The 18,325-nt window shown below is 52.8% G+C and overlaps 1 protein-coding gene across 1 annotated transcript in view; it reads left to right on the top strand.

The window, feature by feature from the left end:
- Rusf1 (RUS family member 1) overlaps positions 1-18,325 on the top strand; it is a 33,898-nt gene that overhangs the window by 5,642 nt on the left and 9,931 nt on the right. The window contains exons 3-5 of the mRNA XM_051145385.1: positions 1,521-1,566; positions 13,892-13,924; positions 14,028-14,133. Of these exons, the coding sequence (XP_051001342.1) occupies positions 1,521-1,566; positions 13,892-13,924; positions 14,028-14,133 (185 nt within the window). The remainder of the gene's footprint in view (positions 1-1,520; positions 1,567-13,891; positions 13,925-14,027; positions 14,134-18,325) is intronic.

Genomic DNA, 18,325 nt, shown 5'->3' with positions numbered 1-18,325 from the left:
AGTGAGTCCAGGACAGCCAAGGCTACACAGAGAAACCCTGTCTCGAAAACAAAAACAAAAACAAACATTTGTTTATATGTCCTTGAAGGCAAGAAGTTCAAGTGAGTTAGAGAGAGTAGGATACTTACGAAGTTTCTTTGATGGGTATTCCAGGTTCAGGCAAGGGCCAGGAATGGAGAAGCAGAGTGGACTGGATAGGAAAGTGTCACACACATAACAACATCCTTGAGAGACTGTGGTAGTGAGGAAAGGTAGACCTCCATGTCCCCATGACATCTGTTTTTCAGAAAAGTTGGAAATACAGTTGTTATAAAATGCTCCAGTTTATTCTTACATTTTCTTTGAGATGTACTTGCTTTGTCTATGAAATAGAATGATCCTTCCCAAACGTCAGGATGATCATGATAGTTGAAAGTACTTCAGGTGGGCTGGAGAGATGTGTCAGTGGTTAAGAGCACTGGTTTCTCTTCCAGAGGTCCTGAGTTCAATTCCCAACAACCATGTGGTGCCTCACAGGCATCTGTAATACGATCTGATTCCCTCTTCTGGTATGTGTGAACGTGTATGTGTGTGTGTGTGTGTGTGTGTGTGTGTGTGTGTGTGTGTGTGTGTGTGTGTGTATGTGTATAATTTTTTTTTTAAGTACTTCAGGTGTCTGTCAAAGTCCTTAGCGATACCCTCAAGGCGAAGCTCCAGCGTGGCTGTAGAAGGCACACAGGCATGGAGGCTGTGCAAATACGACCTTCTGTTGGCATTCTCTACTCAAACAAGATAGAGGCCTCCACACGCCCCACACCCCCTTCTCTCTTTCCTTTCCAGTGCCACAATGGAAGTCCCTCCCAGTTGTCTGATTCTAAACCATGTCCTTGTAATCCTCCCGCTGGCCTGCTGGATGCTGTCTCCACATAGGGGCAGGCTGAATTTGCAGGTGTTTTGTGGGTCAAGCAGTTTTACCTTTTGCAAAGCTACTTGGTTCCACCATTTTGTTACAGAAACAGCTGTAGACTAGACAAACTTTTGAATAGTTATACGGAATAGCCATGTGTTCCTCAGCACTGTAGTTGTGGAGCCTCCTGAAAAGCAGACTGTGCTGGATGTAGTTCCTATGAACTAGTCTTTCACACAAGTTTATAATACTAAGTATTTATGTTGATATGAGCAGTTGGTTCATGTAGGTTTTCACTACTGTCTGATCTGCCACTGGGTAGATGTACCAAGATGTTGTCTCCTTATCTGTAAGCATTTGTATCATCTCAGGGTTTGGTTGCCATTGACAACACTGCAGGCTGAGGATGCAGCCGGTTTCTAGAGAGCCTGTCTAATGATGCTGCAAACAGGATTTCCTGTCTACTCTGTACACGCTGAAAAGCTGCTGACCTCAGTGTACCCCTCAGAATTAACTATGACGAGCATTTGTCACACCAGATGTTTTTCAAGTGCAGTGTGGCCTGAAGTGAACCACAGCCAGAACTCCTGGGGTCCTTTCCTTTCTCTTACCGATGCCTTCTTCTCACCCCCAGATTCAACTGGTATGTTGGGCCGTATCATCTTTGCCTGGTGGAAGGGGTAAGTGTGTCTTCCTGGCCAGCTGACTCTAGTGTTTCCCAGGGGCATTAGTAATAACACGAGTATTTACTTACTAGAGAAAGTTCAGTTAAAAAAATATGCAAAGTGCTTAGCATCTCGTACTCCACTTCCATTTTATATAATCTCCAATCCCCATAATCTTATTGGGTAGGACTGAACATTTCTTAGAGATGCAAGTCTGGGAATATAGCTCAGAAGTGGAGCACTTGGCCTACCATGGTCAAGGCCCTGGTTTAAATCCCCCAAGTTACAAAGAAAAAGATGACAAAGATACTTTTTAAGATGAGAAACACACCTACAAGAGGGAACTTACTATCTCAATTATTGCTCGCTCACTCTGGCTGCTTAGATAGGAAGAGTGCTACGTGCTCAACACTGCCAGTGTGCATGTACAGTATACAGTGTGCCCTGCGTGAACTGACAGGCCAGTGTGCATGTACAGTATACAGTGTGCCCTGCGTGAACTGACAGGCCAGTGTGCATGTACAGTATACAGTGTGCCCTGCGTGAACTGACAGGCCAGTGTGCATATACAGTATACAGTGTGCCCTGCGTGAACTGACAGGCCAGCGTGCATATACAGTATACAGTGTGCCCTGCGTGAACTAACAGGCCAGCGTGCATGTACAGTATGCAGTGTGCCCTGCGTGAACTGACAGGCCAGCGTGCATGTACAGTATACAGTGTGCCCTGCGTGAACTGACAGGCCAGCGTGCATGTACAGTATACAGTGTGCCCTGCGTGAACTGACAGGCCAGCGTGCATGTACAGTATACAGTGTGCCCTGCGTGAACTGGCAGGCCAGTGTGCATGTACAGTATACAGTGTGCCCTGCGTGAACTGACAGGCCAGTGTGCATGTACAGTATACAGTGTGCCCTGCGTGAACTGACAGGCCAGTGTGCATGTACAGTATACAGTGTGCCCTGTGTGAACTGACAGGCCAGCGTGCATGTACAGTATACAGTGTGCCCTGCGTGAACTGACAGGCCAGTGTGCATGTACAGTATACAGTGTGCCCTGCGTGAACTGACAGGCCAGTGTGCATGTACAGTATACAGTGTGCCCTGCGTGAACTGACAGGCCAGTGTGCATGTACAGTATACAGTGTGCCCTGTGTGAACTGGCAGGCCAGCGTGCATGTACAGTATACAGTGTGCCCTGCGTGAACTGGCAGGCCAGCGTGCATGTACAGTATACAGTGTGCCCTGCGTGAACTGACAGGCCAGCGTGCATGTACAGTATACAGTGTGCCCTGCGTGAACTGACAGGCCAGCGTGCATGTACAGTATACAGTGTGCCCTGCGTGAACTGACAGGCCAGCGTGCATGTACAGTATACAGTGTGCCCTGCGTGAACTGACAGGCCAGCGTGCATGTACAGTATACAGTGTGCCCTGCGTGAACTGACAGGCCAGCGTGCATGTACAGTATACAGTGTGCCCTGCGTGAACTGACAGGCCAGCGTGCATGTACAGTATACAGTGTGCCCTGCGTGAACTGACAGGCCAGCGTGCATGTACAGTATACAGTGTGCCCTGCGTGAACTGACAGGCCAGCGTGCATGTACAGTATACAGTGTGCCCTGCGTGAACTGACAGGCCAGCGTGCATGTACAGTATACAGTGTGCCCTGCGTGAACTGACAGGCCAGCGTGCATGTACAGTATACAGTGTGCCCTGCGTGAACTGACAGGCCAGCGTGCATGTACAGTATACAGTGTGCCCTGCGTGAACTGACAGGCCAGCGTGCATGTACAGTATACAGTGTGCCCTGCGTGAACTGGCAGGCCAGCGTGCATGTACAGTATACAGTGTGCCCTGCGTGAACTGGCAGGCCAGCGTGCATGTACAGTATACAGTGTGCCCTGCGTGAACTGACAGGCCAGCGTGCATGTACAGTATACAGTGTGCCCTGCGTGAACTGACAGGCCAGCGTGCATGTACAGTATACAGTGTGCCCTGCGTGAACTGACAGGCCGGCGTGCATGTACAGTATACAGTGTGCCCTGCGTGAACTGGCAGGCCGGCGTGCATGTACAGTATACAGTGTGCCCTGCGTGAACTGACAGGCCGGCGTGCATGTACAGTATACAGTGTGCCCTGCGTGAACTGACAGGCCGTCGTGCATGTACAGTATACAGTGTGCCCTGCGTGAACTGACAGGCCAGCGTGCATGTACAGTATACAGTGTGCCCTGCGTGAACTGGCAGGCCAGCGTGCATGTACAGTATACAGTGTGCCCTGCGTGAACTGGCAGGCCGGCGTGCATGTACAGTATACAGTGTGCCCTGCGTGAACTGGCAGGCCGGCGTGCATGTACAGTATACAGTGTGCCCTGCGTGAACTGGCAGGCCGGCGTGCATGTACAGTATACAGTGTGCCCTGCGTGAACTGACAGGCCGGCGTGCATGTACAGTATACAGTGTGCCCTGCGTGAACTGGCAGGCCGGCGTGCATGTACAGTATACAGTGTGCCCTCCGTGAACTGACAGGCCGGCGTGCATGTACAGTATACAGTGTGCCCTGCGTGAACTGACAGGCCGGCGTGCATGTACAGTATACAGTGTGCCCTGCGTGAACTGGCAGGGCGGCGTGCATGTACAGTATACAGTGTGCCCTGCGTGAACTGACAGGCCAGCGTGCATGTACAGTATACAGTGTGCCCTGCGTGAACTGACAGGCCAGCGTGCATGTACAGTATACAGTGTGCCCTGCGTGAACTGGCAGGCCGGCGTGCATATACAGTATACAGTGTGCCCTGCGTGAACTGGCAGGCCAGCGTGCATATACAGTATACAGTGTGCCCTGCGTGAACTGACAGGCTAGTGTGCATATACAGTATACAGTGTGCCCTGCGTGAACTGACAGGCCGGCGTGCATATACAGTATACAATGTGCCCTGCGTGAACTGACAGGCTAGTGTGCATATACAGTATACAGTGTGCCCTGCCTTGACAGGCCAGTGTGCATATACAGTATACAGTGTGCCCTGCGTGAACTGGCAGGCCAGCGTGCATGTACAGTATACAGTGTGCCCTATGTGAACTGACAGGCCAGCGTGCATATACAGTATACAGTGTGCCCTGCGTGAACTGGCAGGCCAGCGTGCATGTACAGTATACAGTGTGCCCTGCGTGAACTGACAGGCCAGCGTGCATGTACAGTATACAGTGTGCCCTGCGTGAACTGGCAGGCCGGCGTGCATGTACAGTATACAGTGTGCCCTGCGTGAACTGGCAGGCCGGCGTGCATGTACAGTATACAGTGTGCCCTGCGTGAACTGGCAGGCCGGCGTGCATGTACAGTATACAGTGTGCCCTATGTGAACTGACAGGCCAGTGTGCATATACAGTATACAGTGTGCCCTGCGTGAACTGGCAGGCCAGCGTGCATGTACAGTATACAGTGTGCCCTGCGTGAACTGGCAGGCCAGTGTGCATGTACAGTATACAGTGTGCCCTGCGTGAACTGACAGGCCGGCGTGCATGTACAGTATACAGTGTGCCCTGCGTGAACTGGCAGGCCGGCGTGCATGTACAGTATACAGTGTGCCCTGCGTGAACTGACAGGCCAGCGTGCATGTACAGTATACAGTGTGCCCTGCGTGAACTGACAGGCCGGCGTGCATGTACAGTATACAGTGTGCCCTGCGTGAACTGACAGGCCAGTGTGCATGTACAGTATACAGTGTGCCCTGCGTGAACTGACAGGCCAGCGTGCATGTACAGTATACAGTGTGCCCTGCGTGAACTGACAGGCCAGCGTGCATGTACAGTATACAGTGTGCCCTGCGTGAACTGACAGGCCAGCGTGCATGTACAGTATACAGTGTGCCCTGCGTGAACTGACAGGCCAGCGTGCATATACAGTATACAGTGTGCCCTGCGTGAACTGACAGGCCAGCGTGCATGTACAGTATACAGTGTGCCCTGCGTGAACTGACAGGCCAGCGTGCATGTACAGTATACAGTGTGCCCTGCGTGAACTGACAGGCCAGCGTGCATGTACAGTATACAGTGTGCCCTGCGTGAACTGACAGGCCAGCGTGCATATACAGTATACAGTGTGCCCTGCGTGAACTGACAGGCCAGCGTGCATATACAGTATACAGTGTGCCCTGCGTGAACTGACAGGCCAGCGTGCATGTACAGTATACAGTGTGCCCTGCGTGAACTGACAGGCCAGCGTGCATGTACAGTATACAGTGTGCCCTGCGTGAACTGACAGGCCAGCGTGCATGTACAGTATACAGTGTGCCCTGCGTGAACTGACAGGCCAGCGTGCATGTACAGTATACAGTGTGCCCTGCGTGAACTGACAGGCCAGCGTGCATGTACAGTATACAGTGTGCCCTGCGTGAACTGACAGGCCAGCGTGCATGTACAGTATACAGTGTGCCCTGCGTGAACTGACAGGCCAGCGTGCATGTACAGTATACAGTGTGCCCTGCGTGAACTGACAGGCCAGCGTGCATGTACAGTATACAGTGTGCCCTGCGTGAACTGACAGGCCAGCGTGCATGTACAGTATACAGTGTGCCCTGCGTGAACTGACAGGCCAGCGTGCATGTACAGTATACAGTGTGCCCTGCGTGAACTGACAGGCCGGCGTGCATGTACAGTATACAGTGTGCCCTGCGTGAACTGACAGGCCGGCGTGCATGTACAGTATACAGTGTGCCCTGCGTGAACTGGCAGGGCGGCGTGCATGTACAGTATACAGTGTGCCCTGCGTGAACTGACAGGCCAGCGTGCATGTACAGTATACAGTGTGCCCTGCGTGAACTGACAGGCCAGCGTGCATGTACAGTATACAGTGTGCCCTGCGTGAACTGGCAGGCCGGCGTGCATATACAGTATACAGTGTGCCCTGCGTGAACTGGCAGGCCAGCGTGCATATACAGTATACAGTGTGCCCTGCGTGAACTGACAGGCTAGTGTGCATATACAGTATACAGTGTGCCCTGCGTGAACTGACAGGCCGGCGTGCATATACAGTATACAATGTGCCCTATGTGAACTGACAGGCTAGTGTGCATATACAGTATACAGTGTGCCCTGCCTTGACAGGCCAGTGTGCATATACAGTATACAGTGTGCCCTGCGTGAACTGGCAGGCCAGCGTGCATGTACAGTATACAGTGTGCCCTATGTGAACTGACAGGCCAGCGTGCATATACAGTATACAGTGTGCCCTGCGTGAACTGGCAGGCCAGCGTGCATGTACAGTATACAGTGTGCCCTGCGTGAACTGACAGGCCAGCGTGCATGTACAGTATACAGTGTGCCCTGCGTGAACTGGCAGGCCGGCGTGCATGTACAGTATACAGTGTGCCCTGCGTGAACTGGCAGGCCGGCGTGCATGTACAGTATACAGTGTGCCCTGCGTGAACTGGCAGGCCGGCGTGCATGTACAGTATACAGTGTGCCCTATGTGAACTGACAGGCCAGTGTGCATATACAGTATACAGTGTGCCCTGCGTGAACTGGCAGGCCAGCGTGCATGTACAGTATACAGTGTGCCCTGCGTGAACTGGCAGGCCAGTGTGCATGTACAGTATACAGTGTGCCCTGCGTGAACTGACAGGCCGGCGTGCATGTACAGTATACAGTGTGCCCTGCGTGAACTGACAGGCCGGCGTGCATGTACAGTATACAGTGTGCCCTGCGTGAACTGACAGGCCGGCGTGCATGTACAGTATACAGTGTGCCCTGCGTGAACTGACAGGCCGGCGTGCATGTACAGTATACAGTGTGCCCTGCGTGAACTGACAGGCCAGTGTGCATGTACAGTATACAGTGTGCCCTGCGTGAACTGACAGGCCAGCGTGCATGTACAGTATACAGTGTGCCCTGCGTGAACTGACAGGCCAGCGTGCATGTACAGTATACAGTGTGCCCTGCGTGAACTGACAGGCCAGCGTGCATGTACAGTATACAGTGTGCCCTGCGTGAACTGACAGGCCAGCGTGCATGTACAGTATACAGTGTGCCCTGCGTGAACTGACAGGCCAGCGTGCATGTACAGTATACAGTGTGCCCTGCGTGAACTGACAGGCCAGCGTGCATGTACAGTATACAGTGTGCTCTGCGTGAACTGACAGGCCAGCGTGCATGTACAGTATACAGTGTGCCCTGCGTGAACTGACAGGCCAGCGTGCATATACAGTATACAGTGTGCCCTGCGTGAACTGACAGGCTAGCGTGCATATACAGTATACAGTGTGCCCTGCGTGAACTGACAGGCCAGCGTGCATGTACAGTATACAGTGTGCCCTGCGTGAACTGACAGGCCAGCGTGCATGTACAGTATACAGTGTGCCCTGCGTGAACTGACAGGCCAGCGTGCATGTACAGTATACAGTGTGCCCTGCGTGAACTGACAGGCCAGCGTGCATATACAGTATACAGGGTGCCCTGCGTGAACTGACAGGCCAGCGTGCATATACAGTATACAGTGTGCCCTGCGTGAACTGACAGGCCAGCGTGCATATACAGTATACAGTGTGCCCTGCGTGAACTGACAGGCCAGCGTGCATGTACAGTATACAGTGTGCCCTGCGTGAACTGACAGGCCAGCGTGCATGTACAGTATACAGTGTGCCCTGCGTGAACTGACAGGCCAGCGTGCATGTACAGTATACAGTGTGCCCTGCGTGAACTGACAGGCCAGCGTGCATGTACAGTATACAGTGTGCCCTGCGTGAACTGACAGGGCAGCGTGCATGTACAGTATACAGTGTGCCCTGCGTGAACTGACAGGCCGGCGTGCATATACAGTATACAATGTGCCCTATGTGAACTGACAGGCTAGTGTGCATATACAGTATACAGTGTGCCCTGCCTTGACAGGCCAGTGTGCATATACAGTATACAGTGTGCCCTGCGTGAACTGGCAGGCCAGCGTGCATGTACAGTATACAGTGTGCCCTATGTGAACTGACAGGCCAGCGTGCATATACAGTATACAGTGTGCCCTGCGTGAACTGGCAGGCCAGCGTGCATGTACAGTATACAGTGTGCCCTGCGTGAACTGACAGGCCAGCGTGCATGTACAGTATACAGTGTGCCCTGCGTGAACTGGCAGGCCGGCGTGCATGTACAGTATACAGTGTGCCCTGCGTGAACTGGCAGGCCGGCGTGCATGTACAGTATACAGTGTGCCCTGCGTGAACTGGCAGGCCGGCGTGCATGTACAGTATACAGTGTGCCCTATGTGAACTGACAGGCCAGTGTGCATATACAGTATACAGTGTGCCCTGCGTGAACTGGCAGGCCGGCGTGCATGTACAGTATACAGTGTGCCCTGCGTGAACTGGCAGGCCAGTGTGCATGTACAGTATACAGTGTGCCCTGCGTGAACTGACAGGCCGGCGTGCATGTACAGTATACAGTGTGCCCTGCGTGAACTGGCAGGCCGGCGTGCATGTACAGTATACAGTGTGCCCTGCGTGAACTGACAGGCCGGCGTGCATGTACAGTATACAGTGTGCCCTGCGTGAACTGACAGGCCGGCGTGCATGTACAGTATACAGTGTGCCCTGCGTGAACTGACAGGCCAGTGTGCATGTACAGTATACAGTGTGCCCTGCGTGAACTGACAGGCCAGCGTGCATGTACAGTATACAGTGTGCCCTGCGTGAACTGACAGGCCAGCGTGCATGTACAGTATACAGTGTGCCCTGCGTGAACTGACAGGCCAGCGTGCATGTACAGTATACAGTGTGCCCTGCGTGAACTGACAGGCCAGCGTGCATGTACAGTATACAGTGTGCCCTGCGTGAACTGACAGGCCAGCGTGCATATACAGTATACAGTGTGCCCTGCGTGAACTGACAGGCCAGCGTGCATGTACAGTATACAGTGTGCCCTGCGTGAACTGACAGGCCAGCGTGCATGTACAGTATACAGTGTGCCCTGCGTGAACTGACAGGCCAGCGTGCATGTACAGTATACAGTGTGCCCTGCGTGAACTGACAGGCCAGCGTGCATGTACAGTATACAGTGTGCCCTGCGTGAACTGACAGGCCAGCGTGCATGTACAGTATACAGTGTGCCCTGCGTGAACTGACAGGGCAGCGTGCATGTACAGTATACAGTGTGCCCTGCGTGAACTGACAGGCCGGCGTGCATATACAGTATACAATGTGCCCTATGTGAACTGACAGGCTAGTGTGCATATACAGTATACAGTGTGCCCTGCCTTGACAGGCCAGTGTGCATATACAGTATACAGTGTGCCCTGCGTGAACTGGCAGGCCAGCGTGCATGTACAGTATACAGTGTGCCCTATGTGAACTGACAGGCCAGCGTGCATGTACAGTATACAGTGTGCCCTGCGTGAACTGGCAGGCCAGCGTGCATGTACAGTATACAGTGTGCCCTGCGTGAACTGACAGGCCAGCGTGCATGTACAGTATACAGTGTGCCCTGCGTGAACTGGCAGGCCGGCGTGCATGTACAGTATACAGTGTGCCCTGCGTGAACTGGCAGGCCGGCGTGCATGTACAGTATACAGTGTGCCCTGCGTGAACTGGCAGGCCGGCGTGCATGTACAGTATACAGTGTGCCCTGCGTGAACTGACAGGCCAGCGTGCATGTACAGTATACAGTGTGCCCTGCGTGAACTGACAGGCCAGCGTGCATGTACAGTATACAGTGTGCCCTGCGTGAACTGACAGGCCAGCGTGCATGTACAGTATACAGTGTGCCCTGCGTGAACTGACAGGCCAGCGTGCATGTACAGTATACAGTGTGCCCTGCGTGAACTGACAGGCCAGCGTGCATGTACAGTATACAGTGTGCCCTGCGTGAACTGACAGGCCAGCGTGCATGTACAGTATACAGTGTGCCCTGCGTGAACTGACAGGCCAGCGTGCATGTACAGTATACAGTGTGCCCTGCGTGAACTGACAGGCCAGCGTGCATGTACAGTATACAGTGTGCCCTGCGTGAACTGACAGGCCAGCGTGCATGTACAGTATACAGTGTGCCCTGCGTGAACTGACAGGGCAGCGTGCATGTACAGTATACAGTGTGCCCTGCGTGAACTGACAGGCCAGCGTGCATGTACAGTATACAGTGTGCCCTGCGTGAACTGACAGGCCAGCGTGCATGTACAGTATACAGTGTGCCCTGCGTGAACTGACAGGCCAGCGTGCATATACAGTATACAGTGTGCCCTGCGTGAACTGACAGGCCAGCGTGCATATACAGTATACAGTGTGCCCTGCGTGAACTGACAGGCCAGCGTGCATATACAGTATACAGTGTGCCCTGCGTGAACTGACAGGCCAGCGTGCATATACAGTATACAGTGTGCCCTGCGTGAACTGACAGGCCAGCGTGCATATACAGTATACAGTGTGCCCTGCGTGAACTGACAGGCCAGCGTGCATATACAGTATACAGTGTGCCCTGCGTGAACTGACAGGCCAGCGTGCATGTACAGTATACAGTGTGCCCTGCGTGAACTGACAGGCCAGCGTGCATGTACAGTATACAGTGTGCCCTGCGTGAACTGACAGGCCAGCGTGCATGTACAGTATACAGTGTGCCCTGCGTGAACTGACAGGCCAGCGTGCATGTACAGTATACAGTGTGCCCTGCGTGAACTGACAGGCCAGCGTGCATATACAGTATACAGTGTGCCCTGCGTGAACTGACAGGCCAGCGTGCATGTACAGTATACAGTGTGCCCTGCGTGAACTGACAGGCCAGCGTGCATGTACAGTATACAGTGTGCCCTGCGTGAACTGACAGGCCAGCGTGCATGTACAGTATACAGTGTGCCCTGCGTGAACTGACAGGCCAGCGTGCATGTACAGTATACAGTGTGCCCTGCGTGAACTGACAGGCCAGCGTGCATGTACAGTATACAGTGTGCCCTGCGTGAACTGACAGGCCAGCGTGCATGTACAGTATACAGTGTGCCCTGCGTGAACTGACAGGCCAGCGTGCATGTACAGTATACAGTGTGCCCTGCGTGAACTGACAGGCCAGCGTGCATATACAGTATACAGTGTGCCCTGCGTGAACTGACAGGCCAGCGTGCATGTACAGTATACAGTGTGCCCTGCGTGAACTGGCAGGCCAGCGTGCATGTACAGTATACAGTGTGCCCTGCGTGAACTGACAGGCCAGCGTGCATGTACAGTATACAGTGTGCCCTGCGTGAACTGGCAGGCCAGCGTGCATATACAGTATACAGTGTGCCCTGCGTGAACTGGCAGGCCAGCGTGCATGTACAGTATACAGTGTGCCCTGCGTGAACTGACAGGCCAGCGTGCATATACAGTATACAGTGTGCCCTGCGTGAACTGACAGGCCAGCGTGCATGTACAGTATACAGTGTGCCCTGCGTGAACTGACAGGCCAGCGTGCATGTACAGTATACAGTGTGCCCTGCGTAAACTGACAGGCCAGCGTGCATATACAGTATACAATGTGCCCTATGTGAACTGACAGGCCAGCGTGCATGTACAGTATACAGTGTGCCCTGCGTGAACTGACAGGCCGGCGTGCATGTACAGTATACAGTGTGCCTTGCGTGAACTGACAGGCTAGTGTGCATATACAGTATACAATGTGCCCTATGTGAACTGACAGGCCAGCGTGCATGTACAGTATACAGTGTGCCCTGCCTTGACAGACCTGCCAGTGCACATATATAGTATACAGTGTGCCCTGCGTGCATATACAGTATGCAGTATGCCCTGCCTGGATGGACAGGCCAGTGTGCAAATATAGTATACGGTGTGCTCTGCCTGGATGAAATTAACTTTAGGTGCTTATGCATGGCCAGAGAATAACTGTAGAGTGGAGACAGGTGAGGTGCCGCCCACAGTGTAACAGAACAGAAGTATCCTAGGCATGGATATCGAAGCCCAGCTCTTTCTCTTGTCTTCCTTCCTGCCTACCCATTGCTCTGTGAGCCAAGAGAGCCTGCACTAGCTATCTATAACCTGCAGTTACACCAAATTTGGTATTAAGCAGTCTGAGTATATGGACTTAGGCCTACTAACCTTTGAAGAAGCAAGGAGAAAAGGAGAGTGGTCCAGGAGTAGCCTCTTCAAAGGTTGCCAGAGAGTGAGAGACCAGCAACAAGCAGGATTTTCCCTTGGAGCCAGTAAGGGCTAAGGATCTTGTGTCAGGGCAGTGACTGTTGGAGCAAATCACTGGTCAGAGAGCCAGATACAAAATTACCTTTCAGGGGAGCTCCATCATGAGGGAGAGCTCCCTGCCTTGCCATGGGAGACCAATTAGGAAAGATGTAGCATCCCACCAAGGACAGCATGGTGGCCCCAACTAAAGAGAGCAGACCTTCACTTCACAGCCCAGAGAGAGCGAGGTGAGGAGAGATGGCAGCCGCCTGTACAGTGTAATAAGGGGAGCCAAAAGGAAAAACCTTCAAACCTCCCTCCCAAACAGGTCTGACTTTCAAGGATGTTCAGAGGCGTGGCAGCAAGTTTCACAGCATGGGACTTAGTTCATCCCAGTCTGTTGCTAAGGGAAGTGGGGGCAGCATGGGACAGGGCCATGGCCTTATGTTACAGCTGAGTTGGGAAGGTCTACAAGGCCTTTCTTACCAGCTGTTATCACAGAGCTGCGGGAGGGCATGGTCCAGTTCCCGGGATAGTGAAAAGCAGCTAGGGTATTTGTGATCTAGCAGTGACAAGGTCACAGCTGTCTGGTTGAAAGTATATCTGCTTAGGACCCCCAACACCAGGCTGTTAGCACAGAGGAAATTTATTTTCCCCAGAGGGATGGGGATAAGAGACAAAGACAGGAGAGAGAGAGAGAGGACTAGGGAGAAGGGGACAGGAGCAAGGGAGAAAGAAGAGGGTATTTATCCTGGGGACAAAGGACTGCCTCTGGATAGAGAAGAGATAAGTGTGGCACATAGGAAAATAGAACCTTATAAAGATAAAAGGGGAAGCCCTGTGTTAGGATGAGGTGTTTAATTTTAATTGGGCATGTTAATTAGGTGAGCCAGAAAGGCTTTTGATTGCTGACCAATACTTTGATAGCTGGACCTTGGTAGTCAGCCTCAGGAGGAGAAAGTGGCCAAATAAGGGAATGGGCCTTCGGACTAGCTTTAGGAGTGTAATCTAACAGTTTAGCAAGGCGGAGGGAATGGGGGACAGGGCAAGGCGGCCAGAGCTGTTCGCTCAAGCTGGCCAGAGTCTCTTTGCTGCGTTTCTACCTTAGGCTCTTGAGACCTCACCATGACTTAAGATAATGCCCGTATAGCCCACAACATTTCCTCTCTGTTCTAAATCACAACAACCTCTTATCCCCAACAGGAGCAAACTGGACTGTAATGCAAAGCAGTGGAGGTGAGAAGGGATGGGAGGGAGGGGAGAGGATGGAAGAGGGAGGGGAGAACCCGTTGTTCTAGAAGTCTCTTGTATGACCTTTGACCTCTGATCCTTCCCCTAGGCTCTTTGCTGACGTCCTCAATGACATAGCCATGTTCCTAGAGATTATGGCTCCCATGTACCCAGTCTTTTTCACCATGACTGTCAGTACCAGCAACCTAGCCAAGGTATCCACCTCTGGGGCACTTCTGGACCTGAGATGCCATCCTTCACAGCGCTGTGTGTGGCTTACCTGGGCCTTGTACTGAAGGCTCTTCTAAAAAGGGGACAAAGTTCATATGTGTCTACTCAGACACAGACAAGTTGTCCGATCCTCCTTTGACTAGATGCTCTGTGTACCTCAGCCAGCTAGTGCAAGGCCATGTTGGAGCACATACTGGTGAGGACTCTCTGAGCCAAGAGGTGAAGAGGTGTCCGGCACCAGTATCTGAGGGCTAGGCTCCCGGCTACTTTTCAGTCTTAAGGAACATCGGTTTAGTACCTACTACATGGATGACACAGGCCGCAGACTCTCCTGTCTTTAAAGGAAACAACACATAATGATGCAGATATTTATGGGATTATAGTTCTGGGTATATACCGGGCGGGGAAAGGTCTGGGATGTGTGGTGATGGGAGAGTGTTCCAGGACCAAGAAGTCACAAACACAGCAGTACCACAAATGCAAGCTGCTTTCCCTCTGTGATGGGTGTTCACTTGCCCAGAGGCCTAGTGAGGTCAGGAAAAAAAGCCCTCTACTGTCAGGTATGTGGAAATCAGTAAAGCTCTGAGGCTCAGTACTAGATCCGTCTCAAAGGCCTGGCTGTCTAACACCACATCCTAGTAGCATTTTGCCACAAAGCACTTTGGGATTGGAGTAAAGCAGTCTTTGTTTAGGGACAAGCAGTAAGTGGTGCACGCACCTTATCCTTCACCCCTGCTTTTGTTAGCAAGGTAGGAAACTCCCGAAAGAAACCCTGCTGTAGCTGTGGACCGGGGATTATGACTTCTGGCATGTCAAATTCTGCAGCAAACTGAGCCATGTCTGTCCGACACTAGAGTGAGGCCCACTCTTTGTTTTTGAGATCTCTCTCAGCAGAGTTTCAGTCTCTGTGACTAGCACTCCCTCCACAGCTGCAGCAGCCAGATGGTGGCTGTAATCCATCCCTCCTCCACATCAGCTGTCACCTTCAGTTCTTCACAGCTTTCCCTCCACTCAGCCCCCGGTCTCCCTGTCAGCACGCTGCTGGAGAAGTCCTGCCCTCGGTAGTCCAACCCCCTTTAGTCCTTAACACAGCCCAGTGCTCTTTTGAAAGTGGGAGCCAGTGGGCCAGCAAGGTGGCAGCACCAAGCCTGCTGACCTGAGTTCAGTTTCTAGGACCAACATGGTGGGAGGAAAGCAGGGCCTCCCACAGAGTCTCCTCTAACCTCCATGCCTGCACCATCCCACATATGCACATGTAACCTCCATGCCTGCACCATCCCACATGTGCACATGTAACCTCCATGCCTGCACCATCCCACATGTGCACATGTAACCTCCATGCCTGCACCATCCCACATGTGCACATGTAACCTCCATGCCTGCACCATCCCACATGTGCACATGTAACCTCCATGCCTGCACCATCCCACATGTGCACATGTAACCTCCATGCCTGCACCATCCCACATGTGCACATGTAACCTCCATGCCTGCACCATCCCACATGTGCACATGTAACCTCCATGCCTGCACCATCCCACATGTGCACATGTAACCTCCATGCCTGCACCATCCCACATGTGCACATGTAACCTCCATGCCTGCACCATCCCACATATGCACATGTAACCTCCATGCCTGCACCATCCCACATGTGCACATGTAACCTCCATGCCTACACCATCCCACATATGCACATGTAACCTCCATGCCTGCACCATCCCACATGTGCACATGTAACCTCCATGCCTGCACCATCCCACATGTGCACATGTAACCCCATGCCTGCACCATCCCACATGTGCACATGTAACCTCCATGCCTGCACCATCCCACATGTGCACATGTAACCCCATGCCTGCACCATCCCACATGTGCACATGTAACCCCATGCCTGCACCATCCCACATATGCACATGTAACCCCATGCCTGCACCATCCCACATGTGCACATGTAACCTCCATGCCTGCACCATCCCACATGTGCACATGTAACCCCATGCCTGCACCATCCCACATATGCACATGTAACCCCATGCCTGCACCATCCCACATATGCACATGTAACCTCCATGCCTGCACCATCCCACATATGCACATGTAACCTCCATGCCTGCACCATCCCACATATGCACATGTAACCTCCATGCCTGCACCATCCCACATGTGCACATGTAACCTCCATGCCTGCACCATCCCACATGTGCACATGTAACCTCCATGCCTGCACCATCCCACATATGCACATGTAACCTCCATGCCTGCACCATCCCACATGTGCACATGTAACCTCCATGCCTGCACCATCCCACATGTGCACATGTAACCTCCATGCCTGCACCATCCCACATGTGCACATGTAACCTCCATGCCTGCACCATCCCACATATGCACATGTAACCTCCATGCCTGCACCATCCCACATGTGCACATGTAACCTCCATGCCTGCACCATCCCACATATGCACATGTAACCCCATGCCTGCACCATCCCACATGTGCACATGTAACCTCCATGCCTGCACCATCCCACATGTGCACATGTAACCTCCATGCCTGCACCATCCCACATGTGCACATGTAACCTCCATGCCTGCACCATCCCACATATGCACATGTAACCTCCATGCCTGCACCATCCCACATATGCACATGTAACCTCCATGCCTGCACCATCCCACATGTGCACATGTAACCTCCATGCCTGCACCATCCCACATGTGCACATGTAACCTCCATGCCTGCACCATCCCACATGTGCACATGTAACCTCCATGCCTGCACCATCCCACATGTGCACATGTAACCTCCATGCCTGCACCATCCCACATGTGCACATGTAACCTCCATGCCTGCACCATCCCACATGTGCACATGTAACCTCCATGCCTGCACCATCCCACATGTGCACATGTAACCCCATGCCTGCACCATCCCACATATCCCACATACACAATAATGAATAAATTTTAGTAGTAAAGGTGGAAATCAAGTTCGGGTACTTATCTGACCCACTGTTCTTTGGGGACATTCGAGGCTTCCAAGGTTCTACTTGGAGCCAAACTGTTTCCTGCCAGTCACTCGAGCCTCATCTTGTACCGCTTTTCTCTTGATTTTGAACAAATTAATTCCTCCACTTTTACAGCTATACATAAGTTTCATCAAGAAATGTCCGATTTTTATCACAGCAAAATTTTCTGTATCTGTCATCTACAAGAGATTTGATGAACCCAGTTGCCAGTAACTCTAGTTGATGGCCTTTGCTTTATAAAGACCTCAGTAAAGATGGAAGGACCTTAATCCAGGGCCACTGCAGTAAGCCTGGGTCGGCCTGACAGGCTAAGTGGAGCTAAACTGGGCCAGGAGGAAGAAAGGACTTAGAAGTAGGTTGAATAGAAGTGTGAAATTGGAACCCCGACTGGACCTCATTGTCCGTCAGGGAGAAGTTAGCCAAAGTAAGGAAAGGAGAAGCATGAGTTACGAAATGTCTCTCCAGGGGCGCACCCCTGTGATCCTAGCACCCTGAGGTCTGCAGGGGCGCACCCCATGTGATCCTAGCACCCTGAGGTCTGCAGGGGCGCACCCCTGTGATCCTAGCACTCTGAAGTCTGCAGGGGTGCACCCCTGTGATCCTAGCACCCTGAGGTCTGCAGGGGCGCACCCCATGTGATCCTAGTACCCTGAGGTCTGCAGGGGCGCACCCCTGTGATCCTAGTACCCTGAGGTCTGTAGGGGCGCACCCCATGTGATCCTAGCACCCTGAGGTCTGTAGGGGCGTGCCCCTGTGATCCTAGCACCCTGAGGTCTGCAGGGGCACGCCCCTGTGATCCTAGCACCCTGAGGTCTGTAGGGGTGCACCCCATGTGATCCTAGCACCCTGAGGTCTGTAGGGGCGTGCCCCTGTGATCCTAGCACCCGGAGGTCTGTAGGGGCGCACCCCTGTGATCCTAGCACCCTGAGGTCTGCAGGGGTGCATCCCTGTGATCCTAGCACCCTGAGGTCTGTAGGGGCGCACCCCATGTGATCCTAGCACCCTGAGGTCTGCAGGGGTGCACCCCTGTGATCCTAGCACCCTGAGGTCTGTAGGGGCGCACCCCTGTGATCCTAGCACCCTGAGGTCTGTAGGGGCGCACCCCTGTGATCCTAGCACCCTGAGGTCTGCAGGGGTGCACCCCT

This window comes from Acomys russatus, chromosome 5 (genome assembly GCF_903995435.1).
Source record: "Acomys russatus chromosome 5, mAcoRus1.1, whole genome shotgun sequence".
Classification (NCBI taxonomy): domain Eukaryota; kingdom Metazoa; phylum Chordata; class Mammalia; order Rodentia; family Muridae; genus Acomys; species Acomys russatus.
This window is presented reverse-complemented; position numbering and strand designations above follow the sequence as displayed.